Source organism: Sordaria macrospora, chromosome 1 (genome assembly GCF_033870435.1).
Source record: "Sordaria macrospora chromosome 1, complete sequence".
Taxonomy (NCBI): Eukaryota; Fungi; Ascomycota; class Sordariomycetes; order Sordariales; family Sordariaceae; genus Sordaria; species Sordaria macrospora.
This window is the reverse complement of record NC_089371.1, coordinates 8,607,063-8,630,719: the sequence shown is the minus strand read 5'-3', so window position 1 is coordinate 8,630,719 and position 23,657 is coordinate 8,607,063. Positions and strand designations below refer to the sequence as shown.

Here is a 23,657-nt window from a genome sequence, read left to right as displayed (position 1 = left end):
CCGGCATTTTTACCGTTCGCCTATGGGATCCAGTCTTTGCAAGGCGTGGATGCCATCATTTCTTGACCCAAAGCTCGGAACGAAATACATGTTGAGGACGGGCAGGTCCTGAATGCAAGACCCGGCAACAGACATCAGAAAATTCAAGATGCGCAAAGCCGAGCAAGGGAAATCTTAGGACGGAAAAGGCTGTGATGGGCGGAGTGGGAAAACCCAAGTGGAAAACAATGGCCAAGAAGAGGATCTCGATCGTTATCGAACACCAAAGGTGCACAGGGAAAACGTACGATTATGGTAGCCTCGACGGGGACTAACCGACCAATCAACGGATCCCTATCCACCTCTTCCCCAAAGTGGTCTGAAATTCCGTGGCCTGTACGGGCGACACGGCATCGAATTCCCCGTGACCGGGACTGTTTGAAAGTGCAAGATATCAAAAATGTTCGCTTCGAAGGTCTCCTCCTTTTTTTTTTTTGTTGTTTTCCAAACAGCCGAATTGGCATTCTGTCAACGCGCTTCTCGGTTGTCTCTGTTGCAGCTGACATTTTCAACCTTATCGATGCCAACAATCTCCCAGATTGCTTGGCAACCATCTGTGTTATACACATCAGTCCTTCAAACTTTGTTAGTGCAGTTCTTGTGACAGAAAACTTCACAAAACAACAACAATGACAACAACAACAATAACGGGGTAACCAAATTCATAACGTTGGAGGGAGTTATGAAAGCAGGGAAAGCACATCGGGTTGATGCCTACCAACTTCTTGCATGTAAACTGGTGGAATTTTGGTTGAGTTGCAAAGAGTACGTTGTGAAGTCCCACGCTAACGAACTTACACAAGTATGTGTAACCCGCATTGAATGGCATGGATGGATGGTCAACCACCATCCTCGTGTAAAAAAAAAAAAAAAAAAAAAAAAAAAAGTTTCCGAGCCTTTTGCTCTTCACTCTTTCCCACATCCACACAATGTCAAATCTGCAATTTGGCATGTCGTCAGACATGGCACATGTGCCTGTTTCTAATAACAGTGTTCAATTTCTCACTTGACTCAACAATCGATCGATTGCGGGCCGTCGTCTCAGATGGGGATGCCCTGCCTCTGCCCTGTGCAGCACGCAAAGCCAGTCATTAACCAGCAGGTACCGGTACGTAGGGGATCACCAGATTGTCTTATCCGACCTTGTTATTGCTCGTTCGTACCCTGATCGGCGTTCTGTACGGGGAGATGGGGTTTCTGGCACGTCGTCGTTGCGAGTTCACAACCCTTCTTGCTGCTCCTGGCGTTGTCCTGCGAGCGAACCTGAAGTGAGACAGGAAGCGGGGAGTCGGAATGGTTCATGGGTTCAAAGTTGAATTGCTACCCGCTGGACGTCATCCTGCACAGCGCCGGCGCTGCGTCTGCACTGCACCACTGGCGCTGCTGCTGGCCTGCCGCTGCTTGCCCGCCGCCATGCCTGCCGCTGCCATCCATCTCCGTTGATTTTTCCCCTGTCAAGGCAAGTCAGGGCACCCTGCGCCGTGTGAATGGCCCAATGGCACACGCGGGTCTTCGACCGCCAGGCGCATCGCTGGAATTTTGAATCGACATTTTGCCCGGCGATCGAGCATTGCTGCCGAAGGCTCGAATCGAACACCACCCCACCACTTCATTTAGCTCACAGGTCGTCAATGGTCACGGTCTCATTTTGAGGAAGCCCACGATGTTTGGGGTCTCACCATGCCCGATCTTTGCCGATGACCAATTGATTATAGAAACGATGGTGTTCTTTCTCCTCCTCTTTGATTGCTCTCTCATCCCTATCATCAGTCGGACTTGATTTTGGGTTGCGAATTGAGATGTCGTCTTGAAGCCAATGAGACACGTTCGCTAATTCAAAGGCACTCTCACCTTGAGTCCCTCCGGTGTACACAGTATACGCTGCTCTGGCTGCCAACCAACAAACCGATCTTTTCAACTAGCCGAGACCTGGGTACCGCTTTTTCTCTCTCGATTGGATTTTGTTCGCTTAAGCAGCTAAATCTCTTGGCATACATAAGCGAGCCGCTATATCCAGTATGGGTAGTTAGGCGAGGCGCCACGCAGCTCTTATTCCTTGTCACCCCTCTACCAGCTCCCTGTCAGCCCCGCCAGCCGACAAAGTGGGCTTGCAGGAATCTTGCAGAAGGGGGGCAGTCTAACTGGGAGAAGTATAGAATGAAATCTAATCGAGTGAGAAAAAGCGGTATTAGAGGTATGTACTGAGAAACATCATGCAATTTTCATGTACAGACGTTTTCGGGGCTCCGGATGCCAGTTTTGTTCGGTGTCAGACAGAACATGATATTGGCAATCTGTTATCGAGCAAGCGTGGATCCATGTTTCGGCTACTCCTTTCAAGAGCTGAACGAGCTCGGCTTCATTCCAGGGCAAATTAGCGGTCGACGTCTCGCAACTCACAGGAGACATCAAAACCGATCAGCCCACGATGTGCTCAGCTGGATTCACGTCGTCGTCCCATGGTCGGTAGATAGCCCCCCGCCGCGCCGGAGCTGGGGCCGGGCGGATATAGGAACACATTTTGTAATTGTTTTAGCTACATCTTAAGCGACCCTTGCCCGGCACCTACCTGTACCGTAGAAAGCATTCTTTCAAGCTTTCTGTTTCAAGACGGTTCCGAATTTTGCACCATCAGAGAGCCATCTGGGTCATCCAGCTCAGTATCTGGCCGCTGGGCATCCACTGCCCTTCTCCGGATGTACCGATGTGATTCTCCAACCTTTAACGGCGTGCTGCCGGTGTGTAGAAGCAATCCGACGCAGTGGTTCAGCTGTAGGTACAGCGGTGCCGTTGTCCATGGGCCCCAAGCCCCCAGGCCCCCATCTTGTGGCCCGACAGTGTTGTGCTGCTGAATGTCGGTTCAGATGTTGCAGGCCGGTAGGTAACCGTTGATGCGATTGGGGTGGTGATGTGATGGCGGTGGTTCCTGTCGTCGGACGCGCGCGTCAGGCCCAACATTCTTGGATATGGATCATGGCAAAGTCTAGAACGTGGCCGTCCCATGGCCCGGATCTGGGAGAAAAGGAATCTGGCAAAGTGGCATTCTGTGGCCCGTGCGGCGAGCGGACCGAGCGTGTGGCTTTTTCTCAATCTTGCATCCCATCCCACTTCCATTTGTGGGACAAGCTCGACAGGGTGGGACTCGACAACCCACGACAACCTAGCAATTACATGAACCACCACCAGCACCACCGCACCACTCGACCACCACTCCTCGTTGCTGGAATGGGGACCGATTGCGCGGCATCATCCGGACTGTGATGAAACAAAAGCCAGGAACACCCAGCACGGCACCAACTTTGTCGATGCCACGTCCATAACACGGCGACCAAATTCAGGTTCGCTTCATATCGTTTCGAGTCGCCGTGGTGGCCCGAGGACAGGTCGCCGGCTTTCCAAAATCACCACAAATCCTTACTCCGGCCCACCCGATCGCCCTCGCCGACCGGAGAAGCTCCTCTCTTCTTCCTTCCAGAAGCCTTGTCTTGTTCGGCTTCGGCGAGCCGAGACAAATGGCGATCGGCGCAGCTGTCTGTACGACATGATACCTCCCAGCTAGAAACCGCCAAATCCTACAAAGTTGGATATCGAAACCAAGAAACAACAAATACAACATGGGAAAAAAGAGACGAGCTACTAGTATTCAGGGTTTCACCACTGGCGAATTAGCCCTTTTCGTATTGCCCTTTGGACCACCAATTACATACATACTCGCTTCTTCGTCCCTCCCGTCTCGTCCAGCGAGAATCCCCGTAGCACCCCGTAGCACTCCGTAGCCTCGTCACATGCACACATCGTACGACGTCCATCATCGGCCGCCAAAGGGAGGGGAGTGAATGGCCCGTATGTTCCACACTGGCTCGACTGGCCCCTGTTAGCTACTAGCAACCGAACAACGTATACCGGCCCCTACTACTGCCCTCAGCTACGGTATTCTGAACAACGAGTCTGGAACAGCGACTAAACAGCAGGCAACGATAACTTGACCATCTCTAACCGTCCCGCCGGTTTACTGCGTGCTGTGCTGCAAGTGCATACCAGCCCGCTGTCTGGTTAGGCATTGAGCATCATCCCATAGTTGTACATGCCATACAAGCGCGAGCAAGTTTCCAGCTACGAGTGCATTGCATTTGTATATGAGAGATGGTTTGTAGACCTTGTCTGAATTCCGATATGTACAACTACATACCTCTTCTGATATTGTCCCCAATCTGCCTCTCACTTGGCTTTTAATTTGCTGATTGACTCTTCTGGAAGGCATGTCATGAACTGCCAAGAGCTGAAAAAGGGACGGGAAGCACCGGAATGAAATCCAAAGCGTCCCAGTAAAGTACCGTCTACAAGCATCCCCGGGTGAACCACGGCCACATCGCAAAGTTCCCAAACACGGCCCCAAAAGAGTGGGTTTTGTGGGCATTTGCGGATTTCCCGTGGATTCGCCTGATTTTCTGCATCTTTAATCAGAGTTCGAGCGGGTGGATTTGGTCCGACTCAGGTCCAATCAGCGTTTTGCCAAAACTGGCTGTCGGGTTGGTTGGTTACTATGGCCGTTCCTTGCACGTGCCTCCTACTGCCCGCGGTGTCATGTAAGTTACGCATATGTAATTACAGTAATAAAACGCAGGCGAGACATACGACACTTGCAAAGGCGCTGTCGGGTGTCAAGCATGCCACTGCATCTTCCGTCATCACCAAAAACACCCGACGACTAACATCCCGTTCCCTACGCGCTGCTGTAAGCACTCCCTCAACGACACGACACGACACGACCCGAGAAGACTCCAGCAACATGTCTGCCGGAAAGGATACAGAAGAGAGCAACGGCCAAGCATCGTCTCCAGTGATGGTGTCTGCCGCGCTTGGAGACCAATTTGCTCAGGTTAGAAAGTCCATCTTGGCCCCCATCCCGTCTTCATATCCATCCCAAAACCCCACCATGCCTCTTATCTACGGTGGGCTTCTTCCCCTGTTGTTACTTGTAGAGGCATCACCGCACCTCATCCTGTCCGCTCCGTCTCGATGCTTGCTGGTAGCAGCATTATACCACAACAATATCCCGGCAACACAGTAAACAAAAACATTGAATCTCAGATGATCTCTGTTTGAGATTCAGCCCTATGCCCGTCTGGATACTGTCTTGATCCCCCGTTTGTATATTTACATCACAAAGTTCACTACCTACACGTGTATACACTAATGTCCTGCATGATCTTGTCTTGCTGACCACTTGCTCGGTGTTGTGCTTGTCGTTCTAGGCCCTCAAAGATCTGGCCAGGTATGGCATGATTTTCCTGCTTCTCGTGTCTCATCCATCTTTACCATTCCTACCTACCATTCAACATCCCCATGGGCCATGGAAATGTCGGCATCCCGAACGGACAAGCGGCCCAAACCGAAGTTTTGGTTGACCGCCATCTCAATCTCACTTCTGTCCCTTCGTCTGGCGTCCCTTTCTGTTGGGTTTGGATGCGTGACAGCGTCTCGGATCCCCCCATGCCCCCCGTCGCTTCCTCGCCCCTGTTGCTGTCCGCCTCGCATATGCCAAAATTCCCCTCTGGATTTGCAGCAATGGCGATGCGTATAGGGACCATATCAGTGAGGCGCCGGTGATCATCTCCTAGGGAAATCCAGGGTCTCATGCTCTCCAGGCCAAGGGTCAGAAGTGAGATGCGTGTCTCATTGTCCATCATTTTCTCCTTCATGCCTTTTACCCTGCTTTACCGAACTTTGCTCACGAGGCTACGGTCGAACCCGATTCAGCTGGACGAGGTTCCAGAGCCTTGAACGTGCCTGTGCTTCGGACAGGCCGTCTAGCAGAATCAAGAGCGGCCGCAAGTGTCTCCGTTGGCCTTTCAAACCCACATTAGGTACGGTGTCTAAAAGCACATTTCACCATCACTGATTAAATGACCGAGTTGCAACGGAAGGCCCTCCCCCACCCGTCACAACCACATCACACAAGTTCATGCAAGCGCATTGGGACATTGAAGGCCTAGAACCCTATACCTAGCACTGGACCCTGAGGAAAACAAATCTTTCGCGGTAACTTGGTACCAACTACGGCGTACCCGGTCAGTACCATGTGAAGGTGTGAGCGAGTTTCATTTCATCTCTCGAGAGCATCAATTTGGAGTCGTGCCGTGAACTCGCCAGGCGCCGATTCCGATATTGTGTCGTCTTTACCCCGGCCCCATTCCGGTCCGGTCAGCACCGGAAGTGCCCATCCGCACGGTACCGTACCACCACCACCTCCTCCGACGTCCGTGTACCTACACGCGGTATAGGTACACGACCATCCATACACCCCTTTTTCTTCTTTCCCATCCAAGCCCCCGGTCCATATCCCAGAGTGCCATCTCATCTGTCCTTCCCAACAACTGCACATCCAGCAGCAATCCTTGCCTCACATCCCGCCGCTATTATGTCGGCCTCAGCCCATGGCTTGACACGGGGGTCATGGCTGCCACTGTGTAGCATTGTTTCGTCCGTCTCTCTTGCTCAGGCTTGCTCGATCTCCCTTTCCCCGTGTAAGCCTTCGGCACTCCCTGCGATCTCTTAACAGCCTATGATATCTCCCCGATGGCTTTCGGACTTTGTTCCGGCCCGCTATTCCTCTTAGGCACGGGACCGGGACAACTATGGGATATGGGACGTACAGGGTTAAAGACAAAAAGTTGCTGAGCTTTGATATGTGCGCTGGCTTTACATGGCAGGCACGCAGGCAGGCAGGCATGGGCAAAAAAGTTTTGCCACCATCGTCACCTTTTCAAACCCCATCTTTATCTCCATCTGGCATCTCTCCGATCCATCTCGGGGGCCGGAAGGGGAGGGGTGAAAAATGGCATGATTTTAGGATGAGCTGGTCAGGGGTTAACAGCCTCAAGGTGGATGATGGGACATGGACATGGACAACAAACATCTCAAACTCCACACCGAGCTTTTTTTGCTTCTCATTTTTGCCTCCTCCAGCATATCAAGCATCGTGATCACACTTTCGCTCGGACGATAGTCAGACATATCTCCTTGTGATGGTTGGGAACAGAACCCAATGCCATGAGCCGGAGTCGAGTCCGAGTGATGTGTATGATCGATTTCCCCAGGGGTCTATATGCCGGCATTCATCTCTATCGCCTGCTGCCTGGTTGTCTGCCACTGTCTGCTGGGTTGTTTCGTTGTCCATGCATTTGACACTATTCACATCACACTACACTACACTCCATACCATGTCATTCACTCATCCCTATTCCAGTCCTAGCTGCAGACGGCCGGACGAGACGTTTGATCTATCTACCGAGTCTTGTTCTTGACTGGTTCACATACGAAACATACCTTACTGGAACTTACACGGAGTCGTGTGGTGTCGTGTCGTGTTGCTTCATTACTCCCAAACTTCAAACCTGCCCTACCTGACTCGAACACTTATGAGGAATTACTAAATCAGGATGATCTTGCGAACTAACACCGCTTCACACACAAATACAGAGGCGAACAAACAGCCACGACTCTCGAAGCTAGTTTGACTAGGCTGGAGGATACCCTTGATCAACTGTTGGCTTCCATGGAGGAGGAGGAGAAGGACAACAAAGAGGAGATCAATGATCAGGGCAAGGGTCAACAAGATCAGAGCAAGGCGGCCAAGGATGAGAAGTGAGAGCCGAGCCGAAGCAAAGAGCCGTATACATGGGTTGGACGTGGTCGAGATCTGCTTCCCTTGCTGCCCTCGTGGAGGTTTCCCTTCCGTTGGGCCGGAGGAGCTGAATCATCCATGGCTGGGACTGGGGACTGGGGACTAGGGATGGAGGAGAGGAGCTCTATTCTGCGACAGCAAGCATGGCCACTGAGCAAGAGCTGACGCGGCAAGAGGATACTGGTCAGTAGTCAATGGTCAACGGAGGTTGGTGTTTACCTAGAGGTACCTAGAAAGGGGCTTCAGAGACCTGTGGATGAAGAAGATGGGACGTATGCGAGCTTGAATGGAGACCTTCACTACCTACAGACTCCAGATTACAGAGTACCTACTAGGCTTAACATTGACACTGGTTGAGGATATATCCGTGTAGGCGGGCTAACGTCTCAGTTTCGCTTTCCTTCCTAGGTCTCAATCCTTCTGTCTACCGTGTAGTGTACTCAAGTTTTCAACGTCTCGGTCAACCATCGGTAAGTATTCGGTCGTCGGTCAGTGATCGGTCAGTTTTCGTTCGTCAGTACTCGGTCGTCGGTCGTCGGAATAGTGTGGGCAGAAGGGAGAAGGATTCACATAAGCGAATGGGTGTAAGTGGGATTAGGAACGAGTGGGATATTGACCTAAAAGGGGGGAAGGCGTATTCGCCAACTCGAATCTGCGAATGCGAAGATGGGAATTCGTGAAAGGGGATTCCACAAAAAAGGGGGGATTGAAACATTGTCGTCACTATCATATGATGATACTACTTAGAATAGACATCCTTGCTGATCTCGAGGGTTTACGCTAGGTGCTTTTTGATCTCCAGTCTACTACCTCGGTTTTTTTTACCGATGCCTTGGGAAGATTGCGGCGTAAACCAAGTAAGGTGGGTGTCATGATCTGGTTTCTTATTCCCACTACACTACTCTTATTCCCATCCATGTGTACCTGGTAGGAATGGGAATTTCATGAGAGAGTCTCGAGAGAGAGCGTCATGGTTGTAGATCTCCCGATCCGAACGATTGAAGTATTTTAGGTCATTCTCGGAGATAGGATCGTCGATCATTTTTAGTTGCAGGTTTTCCGAGTTAAAGTTTCCCAGATTTCATGATGTGTGATGTTGCTGGGCTGAAATGGAAGGTTTGGATCATGGATGTTGTCCGTTCCTTCCTCGGGTTTCCCTAGCATTCTCAAGTGCTTGTATGACGGGAAGTGCAATACGATCCGAATATCACTCTACGGCAGGTAGGTAACTATCATGGTGGCATATCGAGATAAGCAGTACAAAGACTGGTGCTCAATGCATGTCAAGCTGTAGACGGCGAGTCTGCTCCTATCAAAAAATGAGAGTGAGGACGAATTCAGGAAGATGGTAAAAGCCTGATGAATCTAGGCGAAATAGATATCTTCGTTTGTATACCGTGATCAGAGACAAAGTTTTTCTTCAACCACTTTTTCTTTTCAGATTTATCAGTTTCTTCTGGAATCAAACGACTCCTATTATCTACTAGTACTATTTTCGACCAACCTAGCAGGAAGCGACATCAACCGTAGTATCGGATGATGCTTCCATTGCGCTCTCAATCAAAGACACACCGAGGGCTTTTCAAAACTAACCCTACGGGGACGTTCCTTCTGTGGGAAAGAACGGTGGATGGATGCTATTCTAATGTGGCCGTGAAGACCATAGTGTAAAAAGCAAGGAATGGATCACGGAGCCAAAGCCAGAAGGAGCCAAAGCCAGAAGGAAAGCCGAAACTGATGGAAGAAGCAACTGTACGTCGATGAAGAAATTTTCTTTCCCATTTACCAAGTTGGGAAGGAGCCATAACCAGTTCCATTCTCTGTCTCAATCACCACTACATCAAGAATTTGTATCCCATCAGCTTCCAGCTGCGTTCTCGTGCGGCGAACATCGATTTCGTTCCCTCCTCATTCCATGCTCACCAACTCGTACCCTTCTTCGTCGCTATGGTCTGACTGACTCCCAATTCTACTACTTTGTGTACACTCCTCCTGCGACCTCCCTTGACATTGACCTTCGAGTGAGGCTATCCTTTCTCTTCCGAGAATTGGAATGAAGGTATCGCTACGCTCTCCTATCTACTCCTGAGCTCCTAACGTCCTCATAGCCGTGGTTTTCATCATCACTCGAACTAGAACTCGAGTCATCGGCCCCTGGAATTCCAGGCCTTCTAGGTCCTCCCCCTCCCCTTTCAGGTTCTTCCACTTCCGTCGGCCTCGTTAAACCACTGTTAAATTCTCCTCCTTCTCCGCCCCTTCCAAGCTCAGCCTCCATACATGTAGATTGCGCAAGGGAAGTTCCTCGCCTATTTCCCCTCCTTTCTAGGTCCATCCTCGCATCTCACACATCTAGATCTAGTCAGCCCCCAAGATGTATTCGCGTTGACTGAAGAAAATGCTCCTGAACGACGAGGAGAACTAAAATTAGATGGACACCAAGGCGCCTGGCAAGAAACTCCCTCGACGCGCTGATACTCGCCAGACCATCCCTGGCAGGATTGGCCGCAGTTGGTGAGGATTGTTTGGGTGTGGGAGCAGAGGGCGTATTTGATTGTGATTTCGTGGCACATCTGTTTAGGCTTTTGCTCGTTGCTTGTTGCTTGTTTACTGATTTACCAGAATAAATAGTTCGTTGGAGTGACAGGTGTGGGGACAAGGAAACTGAGGCGAAATGGGCTAAGGGATGACGGTGGGATATATATATATATATTTATCTTGCGTGGCGTCGTTGGAAGTCCTTGTCTGGCGTCTGATGTGATCGTCGAGTGTCTCTTTGGCGGGATATCGGTTGTTTGCCTGTTTGTTTGTTTGTTTTCATCTCAACGAACAAATAGTCCAACGGCAGGCATATCATTCATTATTGGGGACCATCAGGACAAGAGCATCTTAGTCAGACAGATGTCCGTTCTTCACCGGCGTCAATGATCTATTAAAAGTACCTGTTCCTGATAGCCGTGATGCACGAGGTCTGAAGATAAGTAGCTCCCATCGAACCCAAGGCCCAAGCAGGTAATTTCATCAAATTCATATTCATAAGAAGGATCAATACTCGCTATCCCACCCGTTCTCTGTTCCCCCTCTTCCCCCTCTTTCCCCTTTTCCCCCCTATTCTCTCATAACCACATAAGACTAGGACTAACGAACATCAGTCCAAACCCCCGTCGTCTCCACGACCAGATTGAACACCGTGCCCACGGTCCATATCCCAATCAACGTCCACCCAATCCGTTTATTCATCACCCACCCGTTGCTGGGGACCAGAATCAACAAGCTCACCAGCGTCACGAGCACGGTAATGGCGGATATCATCAGCGTGCCGCCCACTTGCAGCTTGTAGGGCTTGTATCTAAAGGGAAGCTCGGGGTGTTTGGCGTGGTGCTTGTTGGCTGAGGAAACAATCATCCAGGCCCCTCCCAAGCCGATGCCGAGGAGGATGTTGAGCATGGGGCCGCCGAAGCAGGCTGCTCTGTTTTTGGAGAAGGGGAATTAGTATGTGTTATTCGGAGGGGGCCAAATAGGAGGGAGGGGGAGGGAAAGCGAGCGCAGCGAGGAAAGAAAAAAAGATGCCGAGCGCAGCGGACGCCACAAGAAGGAGACGGGTAAGAGAGGGTAAAGTAAGGGAAAGGAAGGAAATAGAACGAAGGGATAGGAGAAGGGAAAAAAAAAACTTACAAAGCCATAACAGGCCACCCCAACCGCGCAACAGTAACATCAGCCACCAAATCCCCCAGACTATTCCCCACCGCAAAAATCGTCAACCCCAGAATAGCCTCGCTAATCCCCAGTATCACACCAAATGCTTTCAAGATGCCCACCACTTCGTTCGCTATCGTCGAGATCCACGCGATACTAATCACAAACCCCAGGAAACATAGCAAGAAGTGGTACTTGGGTTTCTTATCGGCGCTTGTTGTGAGCAACAAGATGCCGAGACAGGTGAGGGAGAAGATTGATGAATATAAAATCATGTGGAGCAGCGCGTGCCCGGGAGATGGAAGTTCGTCCATTGTGTTTGCCCAGAGGATTAGCACCACGAAGAGGGGGCCGGTGAAGAGTTGTAGCGAGATGAGCCAGCGGGACCAGCCTTCTTCGGCGGCTTTTTCTTCATTGTCACCGTCGTTGGGGTCGTTGTTGTGGTTTTCTGTCAAAGTGGCTCCCGTGTCGGTATTGGTGACTCCGCCGTGTTCATCTTCTTCAACGATAGTCGGTTGAGAAGCTTGGCGACTGTGGCCGTGGCGCGGGTGGGGATTAAGTTTCATTGCTTGTTGGACTTGTGCTCCGAGGTTGGTCTGCCCGTTGGTATGCGCTCTGGCTTCGGAGTTGAGCCTCGTCCGCGGGGAGGCGAGCGTTACGAAGGATGGCGAAGCCGTCAGCGGAGAGTGGAGGGGTGAGCGTGCCATGGGTGAGCGCATGGGAGACCGGTTAGAAGCGGAGCGTGTGCGACGGCGGAATTCCTGCCATTCGGTCTCGGGACGGATGTGTGCGCTTGTCTCCAGAGAGACGGGGACGGCCATGTGTCCTGGTTGTCCGTGATTGTGGATCAGGTGGGTGGCAGGGGACTCAGCGGGCCCTTCAACGTCGTCATCGTCGTCGTGCTCGGACTCGGTTTCGACTACGGGGAGAGTGATGGCGAGGACGAAGACGGAGGGAGCCGAGATCAAGCTGACGAGTTTGTCCCACCATGACTTCTCGGACCAGCCTTGGAGGGTAGGGAAGAGGGTGCCGAAGAAGATGTGCGGTGGTGGGAGTATGGAGTAAGGCCAATACTTGAGGGGCTCCTCCTCTTCTTCATAGCCGCCGAAGATGGCGATGGAGGAGCGTCTTCTCTCGGATGGTGTAGGAAAGACAAAGGCCGATTCGGGTAGTTGTTGGGGAGTCAGCATGGTGGGTGACTCGGAGAACATGGGGAAAGGTGAGAGTGTAGGCGAAGCACGGTTGCTAGAGCCGGTACTCTCTGGAATTTGGAGGTGTAGACCGAGTGTCCTCGGTGTTTTCCTCCATTGATTCTGAAGCAATCCTTGGTTGACACCTCCGGTATCCAGAGGAGGCGCAAGTCTGCCGTCAACAGTTCGGGTGGTCGAGCTACCTCTAGTATCTGGACGCAAGTTGGGACTCTCATTTGGACGAGGTCCTGGTGTTAACACTGCTAATGCCGGGCTTGTATTCTCCGTCTCTGAACCGCTCTGAACAACTGGCAAGCCGGAATTGTCCAGGTTAAGGGGTGAATGTCCGGATGACAACGCGCGGTCTCTACCCGACACGATGGTTGAGAGGGTGGGCAGTGTGTCGAGGGTGTATTGACGTCCCCGGTATAGCTGATCCTCGGGAATCAAAGGAAGCGATGGCTGATTTGAGAAGTAATCGGAATTTCCCCGACGATGACCACGTTGGAAGTGGCCACCCTGCAGGTTCCTCTCCTTCTGTAGTGACGACAATATCGACCGGAATTCCAAAGCACCGACAAGACTGGGTCTGATGGGAGTGATGGTGGTGTTGCTTCGGCCCCAGCGAGGTCGGTTGACGCGCATGCTGCTGGTCATCTCTGCAGCCACATGCAGGTCGCGGTGCTCATCCTCTTCTTCCTCGCTTGGTGTAGATGCAACTCCCTGTCCTTCGACTTCTATTCTAGGACCCCGTTCTAGAGCGCTGATGTCCGTCTGAGCAGTCCGAGGCCGAGTGTTCACAGAAGCTGCCTCATCGTCTTCTGGTTCATCCCGGTATGGTTCCAACTCTTCTGATGCCCCAGGCGCAGAACCATGGAAGTGCGTACGAGCAGCAGCTTCTTGTTGTCTTCTCTTCCTCCTCCTGTCTGTAAACCACTGCCACGCAAACACCAAGATGACATAGCAGATATAGCAGCCAACCATGGCGTTGGCCTCCCACAAATGCAGTTCCTGATCCAACAGGAACAGCATGGTAAAGCTGATGGCAATGATAAAGTAAACGATATCTCGTACGAATGTTCGTTTCTGGACCTTGAACTCGCAAACCAAGGCCATGGACCCGGCCACCACGGCAGTGATAAAACCAGCAGCACCGATCAGTTCACCCACCGCCATGCTTCCACTGTTGGAACTCATGGCGGCAAAGGTGCTAAAAACATCCGGGGAGCCATTGCCCAGAGCGAGGAATGTGACACCAGCAAGGTTCTCGCTTAGACCCAGGACGCTCGAGATGGTGCTGAGGTTGATGCTGAAGAAGTCGCTGGCGGCTATGCCGATCGTTGTGAACAGGAGGCCCAGCCATGCGGTGAGGACGGCGAAGGCGACGGGTTTCGCATTGGGTAGGGTGCAGTAGTAGAAGCTCAGGTAATGTATGAGACCGGCGTCCTCGTCTTCGCAGTTGGCCAATATGAAGGCGCATTGGTCTTGGGCCAAGTGAACATCGCGACAATCGACGGGGGCGGTTGGTTCGTGTTTGTGACCTCTTGCGAAGATTCGCGCAACGTCTTGTTGTTGTGGATATTCGGGTTGGCGCAACAACCGAGATGTCGCGAAAGGTCGGAGGACGAGCGCATAGGTTGCTAGACAGGTTATGAGGAGCGTTGACACGATAAACGGTCGGGAGCTGAAGGGGCTCCGTTTCTGACGAAGTAGCGACATCCTGGATCTATTATCATGGCATCGCGTGGGGGATACTGTTTGTGCCGTGATGTGCTGGTGGTGTTGACCAAGTGTCGCCAAGATGATGATGGACAGGGTCGGGTAATCGGATGGCGGTTATCGTAGAGTCGCAATCAGAATCGCAAGCGCAAAAAAAGATATGTAAACGATCGTCACAAGAAAGAGAGAAATCTGGCCAGCAGAACAAAAAGATAAAAGGCTAGAGGTGGTATGTATGTATGTAGTATGCCGTGTAGTTGACGGGAGAAAGTCAGATTGGGGTGGGTGGGATATCTGTGTTACTATGTAGGCGGAATGAGATCATCGTCGCAAAGTTGCCAAGGTGATTTCGGGTGGCCAGAAGGTCTTATTAGGACTGATGGTAGTGCGTCGAGGGAGAGGTATCCATGCGCCCCTTCTTTTATGATTTGTTCCTTGTTGACGAGCCGCCTTGATTCATTGGGATATCAACATGTTGTGGATGATGTGCGCAAGGTACCTTTTTTTAGGAAGAATATTCGGAGTTAGGAAAGATGTGATTAGGTCGGTTGGGAGGAAGTTGAATGGACAAGAGGAGCTAGACTATGTAAAGCCAAAGAAAAAAAGGCGGGGATTCTTAGAAAGAAACCTTCCTGGTTGGGCAGGAGCCAACATGTTGTTCCTGACTTTCAACAAGTTGCCTGCAGCAGGCCAAAAAAAAAAAAAAAAAAAAAAATTAATTTATTCAGGCAAAGATAATACCAAGTTATAGCGTCTGCATGCCCGATGTGCAACCCGGTTGGATATTGAGACGCGGACGCGGACGCACTTCTTTGCTCGGATGAAGTGTTTGGAATACAGATGCCTACAGTACAGACAGAGCATACGCAAGCTCCACGCGGGTGACCAACAAAAACTTGGTGAAAGTCGTAGGAGGCCTGTCAAGCAACAACTAAAACCATCTAGACTGGGAACTAGAAGAGGCTGCGAATATGTGGCAAGATAGAGATGATGGATGAAATACGTTGTAGTGATCACAAAGAAATCAAGAGGTAACCCATAGCCACTTATGGTGTAGTCCAAGTACTTCATCTTCTCTGCACCAACCATCGTGACCTGGAAGTTTAGACTCAATCGGAGTTTCAAAACTTCCAACTCCACACAAGCCAGGTCAGCATCCAAGGTGTAGACCGCATAAAGAAGAGGAGCTTGAGGATGTAGGATCAACACAAATTCCCAGGCATATTCTCTTGGCACATCCATTCTCTAATTCAACCCAAACCATAACCCATCGCCAATCTCGAGCTGTGGATTGAAACATTTAAAGTTTGGAAAATCATCAAAAAGGAAAGAAGTGATGAGGGGCTGAAGAGGGGGGACTCTGTATGATCGGCAACGGCCGTCGCATGTCCCTTGCGCAAGATGTACCGCTGTACCTGAGCGAACTGTTAATGTGACTTAGTCATCCAATGCCAAGCACCCCCATACGGGACTCCCTTCTTCACCCCGCTGTTAGGCCTCAGCACGTGCCGCCACCCGCCACCAGCCCGCTGAGACGTGGATCCTGCCAGGCGTGTTCCGTCCAGTCCATGTCCGCGCTACCCAGCATTGGCACTGGTGGTTACGGGCGGGTCAAAGTAAACAAACACCCACTGAAACTCCAAGACAGCGGCGGCCTGGCCTTTGGAAAAGACGTCGAGGTTCACATCTTGTTCGCGATCGCTTCATCACCACCGACGACAAGATGCCTCGCCTCAGCACAGGTCCGCGACGGAGCATGAGCAGGGGCCCTGCTGCTGTGCAATCCCCGCTCAAATCCCCTGGCCTCAAGTATGTTTTTCTTCGAATTGCGATTTTACGATTTGCGAATTGAATCTTCTTGAATCTTGTCGCGTCGCCCTTTCTTCCCCATTCAACTGACGAAAGTGCCCGTTTCAACCAGAATCCCATTAAACGATGACGCCCAAGAAAAGGAACAACGATCGCGAGGACGCAAAGCCCTCCATGAGGCCCAGATCAACCAGCTCAAGCTCGCCGCGACCGCAATCGCAACCCCCGCCCGCAGCGTAATCGACGGCGACAATGCCAACACCCCAACCTCCAACGGCCCGCGCACCCCGCGTCGCCGCATCTCCGGCAAGGAGAACTTCTCCATCCTCGACGATGACGACAGACCGGTCGTGGGCGGCTCCGTCGTCACCCCCATGAAGCGCGTCCCCATTCTGGCCAACTTTGAGGAGTGGATGAAGATGGCCACCGACAACAAGATCAACGCCGCCAACTCGTGGAACTTTGCCCTGATCGACTACTTCCATGATATGTCCCTACTCAAGGAGGGCGATGGTGTCAACTTTCAAAAGGCCAGTTGCACGTTGGATGGGTGTGTCAAGATTTATACCAGCAGAGTCGACAGTGTCGCCACGGAAACCGGAAAGCTGCTCAGTGGTTTGGCCGATAGTCGCGACAGCAAGAAGAAGGATAGGGGCGAGGGCGAAGAGGGCGGTGATGACGGCGAAGAAGAGGAGGAGGTGGACGAGAACGGCAATGTGATAAAGAAGCGTAAAAGAAAGGTTGGTTGCCCGGTTCTCTGCTACGAGTTGGACGATACTAACATTTACAGACCCAACGATCCTCCGAAGCCACCCTCGCACCCTCCTTCGCATCAATACAGCTCAAAAAGTTCGAACTCGAATTCTCAGTAGATCCGCTCTTCAAGAAAGCATCAGCAGACTTCGACGAGGGAGGCGCTAAGGGTCTCCTCTTGAACCACCTGATGATAGATTCACAAGGCCGCATTGTGTTTGACAGCAGCGACGACGCCAACGACACTCTCGATTCGCGCAATCAAAAGACTACCGACGAGGAGAACGACCAAGATGCCGACCCGGACGCCATGGATGCGGATGCGATGGAAATCGACGGCCAGCCCGAAATGAGCCAGACCCGAACCCAACAACAACAAGAAGAGGAGGAGGACGATGTGGAGATCGACATTGGCAGTCTTGGTGCTAGGTTCTTCCCCGATCTTGGACGACTAGACGAGATGGATGTGTGCCCATCACTCAAGACTTTCATCCTTGGCGACCCCTCGGGATCCCTCGACATTCCCTTCCTCAGAGCGCCGGAGGACTGGCGCCAGGAGCAAGATAGAGCCAAGACTCCTGGCCTCGGCAACAAATCCGGCTTTATTATCGACGAGGAGAACCCGCTTGGCTTTGACGATGACGATGCGTTGGGCGCATTCGACCTGGGAGGAGACGTTGACGTAGCCTTCGGTGAGGGTGGTGAAGCCTGGGCGCGCGAAGCCGCCATCGAGCCACAGATGATGCGTGTCTTCGATGCCGGCCTAGATCTAGGCGAGGGCGAGGGTGGTGACGACGGAGACGGAGTGGATGGCGATCTCGAAATGCTCGACCAAGACAAGGGTGATTTCGGCATGGTTAACATGACCAATGCCCAAAAGACTGACCGGCTGCACGAGGACATCCTAAGCTACTTCGACCAAGCCCTGCAAAAGAACTGGAGCAGCGCTGAGCACTGGCGTATCCGCAAGATCAAGGACGTCAACAAACCCCAAACGGGCGAAGGACAACAACGCCAGCGCAAGGAAAAGCAAGCATTCGAGATCGATTTCTTTTCTCAAATGGACCGTACTCTTCATGACATCCTGCATAACCAGGCGACAACCAATTCCGCCATCTCCCTTCCCAAAAAGGACTGGAAGTCCAAGTCGCGCAATCTTTTGCCGGACGACAAGCACTTCAGCTCGAAGCAGCTGCTAAACCTTTTCCTCAAGCCCAAGGCCCGCTTAGGCCGTAAGTCGCAGCGCGCCTTCGGCCGTTCCAATGCCGACAACCAGAATCCAGACCAAGTCCCCGAGGGCGCCATGGACGAAGCCTTCTGGGCGCAACAAAAGGCTCCTCTCAACCAGCCTCTGTCACAAGACGAACATCTACCGCAGGGCGACTACGACGCAAATTTCTTCCAAGACGACGGTCTACCGTTTGCCAGCGGTGGAGACGACGATGACGACGACATAGACGAGGAGGTCTTTGCCGACGCAAGGGATCACTTCTCTCCTGGCCCCGGTGGGACACAAGATGGTGCGGCCAAGGAAGGGACGCAGGGGCTGACGATGGACGTGGGCATGACGGGCGCGTTTAATGGTTTGACGGTTACGAACCCGGCCGATCTGGCGTTTGGCACGATGCTGGTTACGCAGAGCAGGAGAGTCAGGCCCGAGTATGTGCAGTATGCGAGACGAGCGAAGAAGGTGGATGTCAGGAGGCTGAAGGAGGAGATTTGGAAGGGGATGGGGTTGGAGTTGTTGGATGGGGTGAGGTTTTCCTTTTTCCTTTTTTCTTTTTATTCCCCTTTACCCCCTTTATGTTTCTGCCCAGTCACTAACCCTCTCATAACAGACAACACCAAATCCCGAAGATTCTCTTTTATCACCACCCTTAACAACCGCATCCGTGCAACCGCCAGGCTCATCAGTAGAGCCTGGGAAGGGGGAAGGCTCAGCAGCGGCAGAACCGTTAAAGTTCACAGAAGTCATGAACTCGCTGCAAAAAGTCTATCCGAAACAAGCCATGGACGACATCTCCACCAGTTACTGCTTCATTTGCTTGTTGCATTTGGCCAACGAGCGCGGGTTGGTGATTGAGAAGAGCGAGGAGTTGACCGAGCTGTATATCAAGAAGGATGCTAGTGCTGTTATTGAGGAGGGCGGTGGGGACTAGAGGTAACTCCGGAGGAACGTCAAGGGTGAGTAGCTTATGTGTTGAGATACGGAGTGTCAGGTGGAAGTCAGGTGGAAGTCAGGTGGAAGTGTGATGTTGATACCCCAGTTTAGAGGGATGGCTGTTTGGATCAAAAGAAGAGAAGTGTGGCGAGGAAGGGTCGGTGGGTGGCTTTCTTGGGTCGTTTTTTCTCTGGGTGAGCGTATGATACGGGTATTAGGTATGATATGGTACGGTTTGGTATGGTTTGGCACTTTCATCATTATGTCGAGAATATTAAATATGGGTTACGGAGTGGCACACATATCGGGTTTCTGCAAGCATCACTGAGGACATCTCTATTGGGGTAAAGTACTGCTAGCATACAACCGACGTCTTTACTATGGACCTATATGGACTTGTAGATTTATAGTTCCCGTTGTTAACACAAGTACTTGACTAACACTAGACCAGGCATGGCTTTGGCAGCTTTCTACTCAATGTACCTATGGAAATGGAACTTGCACGCAACGGCAATAGAACTTCTTGATCTGAAGTCATCTTTTCTGTCGGTAATATGTGACTATCCAGGATTCTCTTTCTTCCGTTCTCTCTCTCATCACTTCTTTAATATTGATGGAGTGAATGACATCGCGACCGCAGTTACAATTTCCCCTCAACTGAAGTATATATCTCTTACTTCTTATTTTCATAGGTAGGTTGTGTATGTCCCATGATGACTAGGCAGGCAGACAGGCAGGCAGGTGCATCTCGATGATGAGTTCGATGAGGCCGCACAAACATGACGTTCTCAAACAAACTCAGCTGTTGTTTTCAGTGCGCCTGTTGCCCGCTGACCGTGTCCTTATGTTGTGGACATGTTGTACTAGTTTTGGATAAAGCTTTGCCTGCCTCTAGTGGACTCATTGGAACTTGGTGAACAGGTACCGCAAGACAGGATTAAGGTACCTTCACGTTCCACCGAAACCCAAGCGAGGCATGACGATATGGACGTTCGTGTGAGTGTTTCGTAATGGTTGCCAGCAAAGATAGACATATACATGTATAAGACAAGAAGAAGAAGTGTTCATCACCGGTTTGAATATCCACCTCTTCCTACCTATGTACTCAACTCACCTCCCAGTTCCATTGATAATATATGATCCAACATTGACTACATACTTACTTGCACCTTCCACCTACCTACGCTCATCTCACAATAACCAACGTACAACTATCTAACCCTCACAATGTCCTCATTCACGGCCTCCCTCAAAGACACCTTGTCCGAACTCACCTCTTCCAAGTCTTCCTCCTCGAAGCCCAAACCCGAGGACAAGCACGAGGAGGAACACAACTCCAGCCAAGATCAGCAGTCCTCCTCGACCAAAGAACGTGACGACAAATCCTGGACCCAAGCCTCCTCCCAAGCCGCCCGTGCCTACGACGACTACCGCCAAGGTAACTCATCCAAAGCCACTCAAGAAATCCAAGAGGCGGCGAAGAGCGCTGCTTCCGCGTACAAATCGAGCGGAGGCAAATTCGACGCCCAGGACTTTGCGGGTGGGCTGGTGAGTGGGTTGATTCCTGGCCATGGTCATGGTTCGGGTACTGGTGGGAGTGGTGGAGGATTATTGCCTGTGAATTTGAAGGGCGAGGACTTGGGTGGTGATGATAAGGTTACGAGTGGTGGTGACGATAAGGTTACGAGTGGTGGTGGTGTTGGTGACGGAGGTGGACATGAAGAGGGCGTTACCACCGTCAAGAACCCAGTGAAGGACCAAGGAAAGGAGAACAGCGTAGTGTGTGCTTGTTCCACTACGAACGGAACTGAAGAATGCTGCGCAACCACCGGCTCTTGCGCTACTTGCAAAGGTTGCAAAGCAAGTAAAGACTCTGGCGAATCTTGCCGATGCAAATGCCAAAATGCAGATTCCAGCGGCAGCGGCGGCGGCGGCGGCGGCGGCGGCGGCAAGGGGTGTGCTTGCCAGGATCAAGATAATTACCGGCAAGATCAAGACCAAGACCAAGATACTAGCCAGTCCCAGAAAGAAGATTACGGTGGAAAGTCTTCGTCGTTCAAAGATCTCGGCACTACAGCCGGCGCTGGAGTTGGGTTCGGATCAGGGACAGGAGCTGGAGATGGCGGAGAGTATGGTTCCAGCAACACTTTGGTAAGTCATCCTGACCCCCATCACCCATTTTACCATCATGTAACTGAATATTAGGGACAGACAGATGGTGGCAACGCAGCTTCGACTGTTGGTCATCAGTTCAGTGGAGGAAACGCTGGTGGCGAGTCTGATTTGTCTCCGTCTGCCATCACGGCTGCTACGGATGAGTTGCTTGCGGGTGCCAAGAGTGAGAGTGAGACTACGGGAGGAGGAAGAGGGACTGGAACGTATGTAGGTGGTGGTGCGTTGGGAGGAGAGTTTGGCGGGCAGGATTGATTGATCGATGATTCTCGAGAGTTTGGTAGGACGAGTGTGTGGTTTCCGGCTAGTTGTATTTCTTTCTGTTCCGTCAGCTTGGAGTCAAATATAACTAAAGGGGTTGGGGGAAGTTGAAGGAATTCTGGAAACAGCAGGTATGAGATTGCAATGCCTAGTGACAAGCAGTTAGCTAAGTAGCCCAGAAAGATGTTATCACGCTTCCACAAACAGTACATCAGGTTCACTCCGTCATATCGTTCCCGGTCTCTCCGATATTGTCTTCAAATCATCATTACCAATTATCTTCATCCCTATATAGGTTTTGCTTTTTACTTGATTCCCCATCCTCATCATGATCATCATATCCCCACCCCTCTTTCTCTTTCACAGCCTCTCTAGCCTCTGACCCTGGCCGGTCTAAAGATCAAAAAGCTTCTTCAACTCAGCCACCGTATCCTCGGGACCGGTAACCGAGTGACCAATAGTCCTAGGATCCTCATAAATCTCGTAATCGTTGCCGCCCTTAAAGGTCTTGTCGCCGAAGAAGTGGATGGTGGTGTACTCGACGCCGTTGGGCTTCTTGGCCTCGTTCTCGAGGTGCTGCAGGCAGTAGGTCTTGTCCCAGCCGGTGGGGAAGACGTCGAAGGAGATTTGACCGCCGATGGAGAAGCTGTTTTTGTTTTCATCTCTTGTTAGCCACAGTTCCATCCAAGGGAAGATGAAAGTGAAAAATCGAGCGTAGCGAGGAAAAGAAAAGAAAAAGGCCGAGTGCAGCGGACATCACCAACATCACCAGGAACAGCGAAAGAAAGAAGACTCACGTAAGACCCAAATGTCCAAACCTCTCCCTCAACTTCTCCACCATCTCCTTCCTGACACCCGCCTCCTTATCGAACCTCTCAAACTCGTTGCGTTCCGCCGTGCTCGCGTTGCGACCAATCGGGCTGACATTGATCATGCCGTTGCGGTACTCGATGAACGTGCCGCGCTTGATGGGGATGTCCAGGTCGGCAATGTAGTGCAGGATGAAGCGCACCAGCTCCTTGTACTGGTCCTCGCCGATATACTTGATGAAGCTGTTGGAGGGCAGCGGGTGGCCGAGCTTGTAGGCGGTAAGGCCATTCTCGGCAAAGCAGAAGTCGAAGAGGGTGGTGACGTCCACCGAGGAGGAGCCGAGCTGTTCTTGCTGCTTGACGAGATCGGAGCCGCCGACGAAGCCGATGGCACATTTTTGGCGGAGGGCGGAGAGGAGGGAGAGCATTTCGGGGGCGACGGTCTAGGCATTGGGTTGGGTGTTAGCTCATTGATCTTCTGGATGGATAAGAGGAAGGTGGTCGGTGGAGGGGAGCTAGGTGAAGCTATCACCAGCTCTCCCATCGCAGGGAAGGGCAACAGGGCAGCACTGAAGCAGCTCCAGCAAAGCAAAGATAACGTACCAGTCGCGCAGGAGTAAGGGTGCCATCGACATCGAACAAGCAGATGGTGTTCTTGAGCGGGCGCTCTTCGAGGGGAGGGTAAGCGGCGGCGGCCATTGTGATGTGATGATGATGCTTTGGCTTGCTTCTGTGATACAGCTAGGACTCGAAAGAAAGAGGACAAGTAAACCGTGAAACTGAAAAATTCCGGGGGAGGTCTTGTGATATATATAAACGCACGCCTCGAGAAGACAACGAAAAAGAATGACAAGTTGCAATTCAGTCCGTCAGATCAGATCACTTCTCAATTGTTGTTTCGTCGCAATGTTAATGGACGAGGACAAGGTAAATTAGAGCGGGGGCGCGCGCGACGGACGGGAGGCGGTCAACGTGTCGGTACGTTCCTGGTTAGTGGTTACACCTGCACTTTGTTGCATTTTGGCAAAGAGAAGGGACGAAAGAGATGTACACGTACCTGCAGTCCTGCACCAATCTCCCCACCAATGCGGTACATTACAGATGGGGCAGATTATACATACGACTGTTCTCTTTAACTGTTCTATCACCATGTCTGGACACCGAAGTTCACAACACTCAACATCTACGTCAACTGAACCTTTTGAAGACTGTCCGGCTGGTCCAGAGCTCCAAAGATCACAAGGACAAAGACAAGGACAAGCTTCAAACAATGTGGAGGGGGTGTGACGAGCCCCACATATTTCGGGGCGGGGTCGTTTCGTTCTGGCTTCTGCAGGGGCTGACCAGCAGCAGCCAGCAGCAGA

General features: G+C 51.6%; 5 protein-coding genes across 5 annotated transcripts; 3 read left to right on the top strand and 2 right to left on the bottom strand.

Moving 5' to 3' along the window:
* Positions 1–4,729: 4,729 nt before the first annotated feature.
* SMAC4_12925 (uncharacterized protein) lies at positions 4,730–8,090 on the top strand. Its single transcript, XM_066091162.1, has 3 exons — positions 4,730–4,918; positions 5,295–5,314; positions 7,522–8,090. Exons 1-3 carry the CDS (start codon positions 4,829–4,831, stop codon positions 7,688–7,690), a joined length of 279 nt encoding a protein of 92 aa, XP_065945906.1. The 5' UTR covers positions 4,730–4,828; the 3' UTR covers positions 7,691–8,090.
* Positions 8,091–10,725: 2,635 nt separating this feature from the next.
* On the bottom strand, positions 10,726–14,888 carry SMAC4_00614 (uncharacterized protein). The gene is made up of 2 exons (XM_024655680.2): positions 11,399–14,888; positions 10,726–11,192 (listed from the first exon to the last, which is right to left on the bottom strand). The coding sequence occupies exons 1-2, from the start codon at positions 14,326–14,328 to the stop codon at positions 10,862–10,864; spliced, it is 3,261 nt and encodes a 1,086-aa protein (XP_024511028.1). The 5' UTR covers positions 14,329–14,888; the 3' UTR covers positions 10,726–10,861.
* A 763-nt stretch (positions 14,889–15,651) lies between these two features.
* Positions 15,652–19,578, top strand: SMAC4_00613 (uncharacterized protein). The gene is made up of 4 exons (XM_003352017.2): positions 15,652–16,137; positions 16,250–16,877; positions 16,928–18,643; positions 18,729–19,578. Exons 1-4 carry the CDS (start codon positions 16,052–16,054, stop codon positions 19,047–19,049), a joined length of 2,751 nt encoding a protein of 916 aa, XP_003352065.2. The 5' UTR covers positions 15,652–16,051; the 3' UTR covers positions 19,050–19,578.
* A 700-nt stretch (positions 19,579–20,278) lies between these two features.
* SMAC4_00612 (uncharacterized protein) lies at positions 20,279–21,682 on the top strand (the record flags this gene model as incomplete). Its single annotated transcript, XM_066089457.1, has 2 exons — positions 20,279–21,202; positions 21,263–21,682. 2 exons carry the CDS (start codon positions 20,279–20,281, stop codon positions 21,476–21,478), a joined length of 1,140 nt encoding a protein of 379 aa, XP_065945905.1. The 3' UTR covers positions 21,479–21,682.
* A 25-nt stretch (positions 21,683–21,707) lies between these two features.
* On the bottom strand, positions 21,708–23,562 carry SMAC4_00611 (uncharacterized protein). The gene is made up of 3 exons (XM_003352015.2): positions 22,897–23,562; positions 22,282–22,736; positions 21,708–22,130 (listed from the first exon to the last, which is right to left on the bottom strand). The coding sequence occupies exons 1-3, from the start codon at positions 22,990–22,992 to the stop codon at positions 21,878–21,880; spliced, it is 804 nt and encodes a 267-aa protein (XP_003352063.1). The 5' UTR covers positions 22,993–23,562; the 3' UTR covers positions 21,708–21,877.
* Positions 23,563–23,657: the final 95 nt, after the last annotated feature.

What these genes read in the sequence shown, in the direction of transcription:
- SMAC4_12925 (XM_066091162.1), top strand. Translation starts at nt 4,829, where the DNA reads ATGTCTGCCGGAAAGGATACAGAAGAGAGCAACGGCCAAGCATCGTCT. An exon ending in TTGGAGACCAATTTGCTCAG is followed by an intron (nt 4,919 to 5,294) that starts GTTAGAAAGTCC and finishes TTGTCGTTCTAG; the next exon opens with GCCCTCAAAGATCTGGCCAG. An exon ending in GCCCTCAAAGATCTGGCCAG is followed by an intron (nt 5,315 to 7,521) that starts GTATGGCATGAT and finishes ACACAAATACAG; the next exon opens with AGGCGAACAAACAGCCACGA.
- SMAC4_00614 (XM_024655680.2), bottom strand. Translation starts at nt 14,328, where the DNA reads ATGTCGCTACTTCGTCAGAAACGGAGCCCCTTCAGCTCCCGACCGTTT. An exon ending in GGGTGGCCTGTTATGGCTTT is followed by an intron (nt 11,193 to 11,398) that starts GTAAGTTTTTTT and finishes CTCCAAAAACAG; the next exon opens with AGCAGCCTGCTTCGGCGGCC.
- SMAC4_00613 (XM_003352017.2), top strand. Translation starts at nt 16,052, where the DNA reads ATGCCTCGCCTCAGCACAGGTCCGCGACGGAGCATGAGCAGGGGCCCT. An exon ending in CTCAAATCCCCTGGCCTCAA is followed by an intron (nt 16,138 to 16,249) that starts GTATGTTTTTCT and finishes CGTTTCAACCAG; the next exon opens with AATCCCATTAAACGATGACG. An exon ending in GGTTGGAGTTGTTGGATGGG is followed by an intron (nt 18,644 to 18,728) that starts GTGAGGTTTTCC and finishes CTCTCATAACAG; the next exon opens with ACAACACCAAATCCCGAAGA.
- SMAC4_00611 (XM_003352015.2), bottom strand. Translation starts at nt 22,992, where the DNA reads ATGGCCGCCGCCGCTTACCCTCCCCTCGAAGAGCGCCCGCTCAAGAAC. An exon ending in CCCTTACTCCTGCGCGACTG is followed by an intron (nt 22,737 to 22,896) that starts GTACGTTATCTT and finishes CCCAATGCCTAG; the next exon opens with ACCGTCGCCCCCGAAATGCT. An exon ending in TTTGGACATTTGGGTCTTAC is followed by an intron (nt 22,131 to 22,281) that starts GTGAGTCTTCTT and finishes AAACAAAAACAG; the next exon opens with CTTCTCCATCGGCGGTCAAA.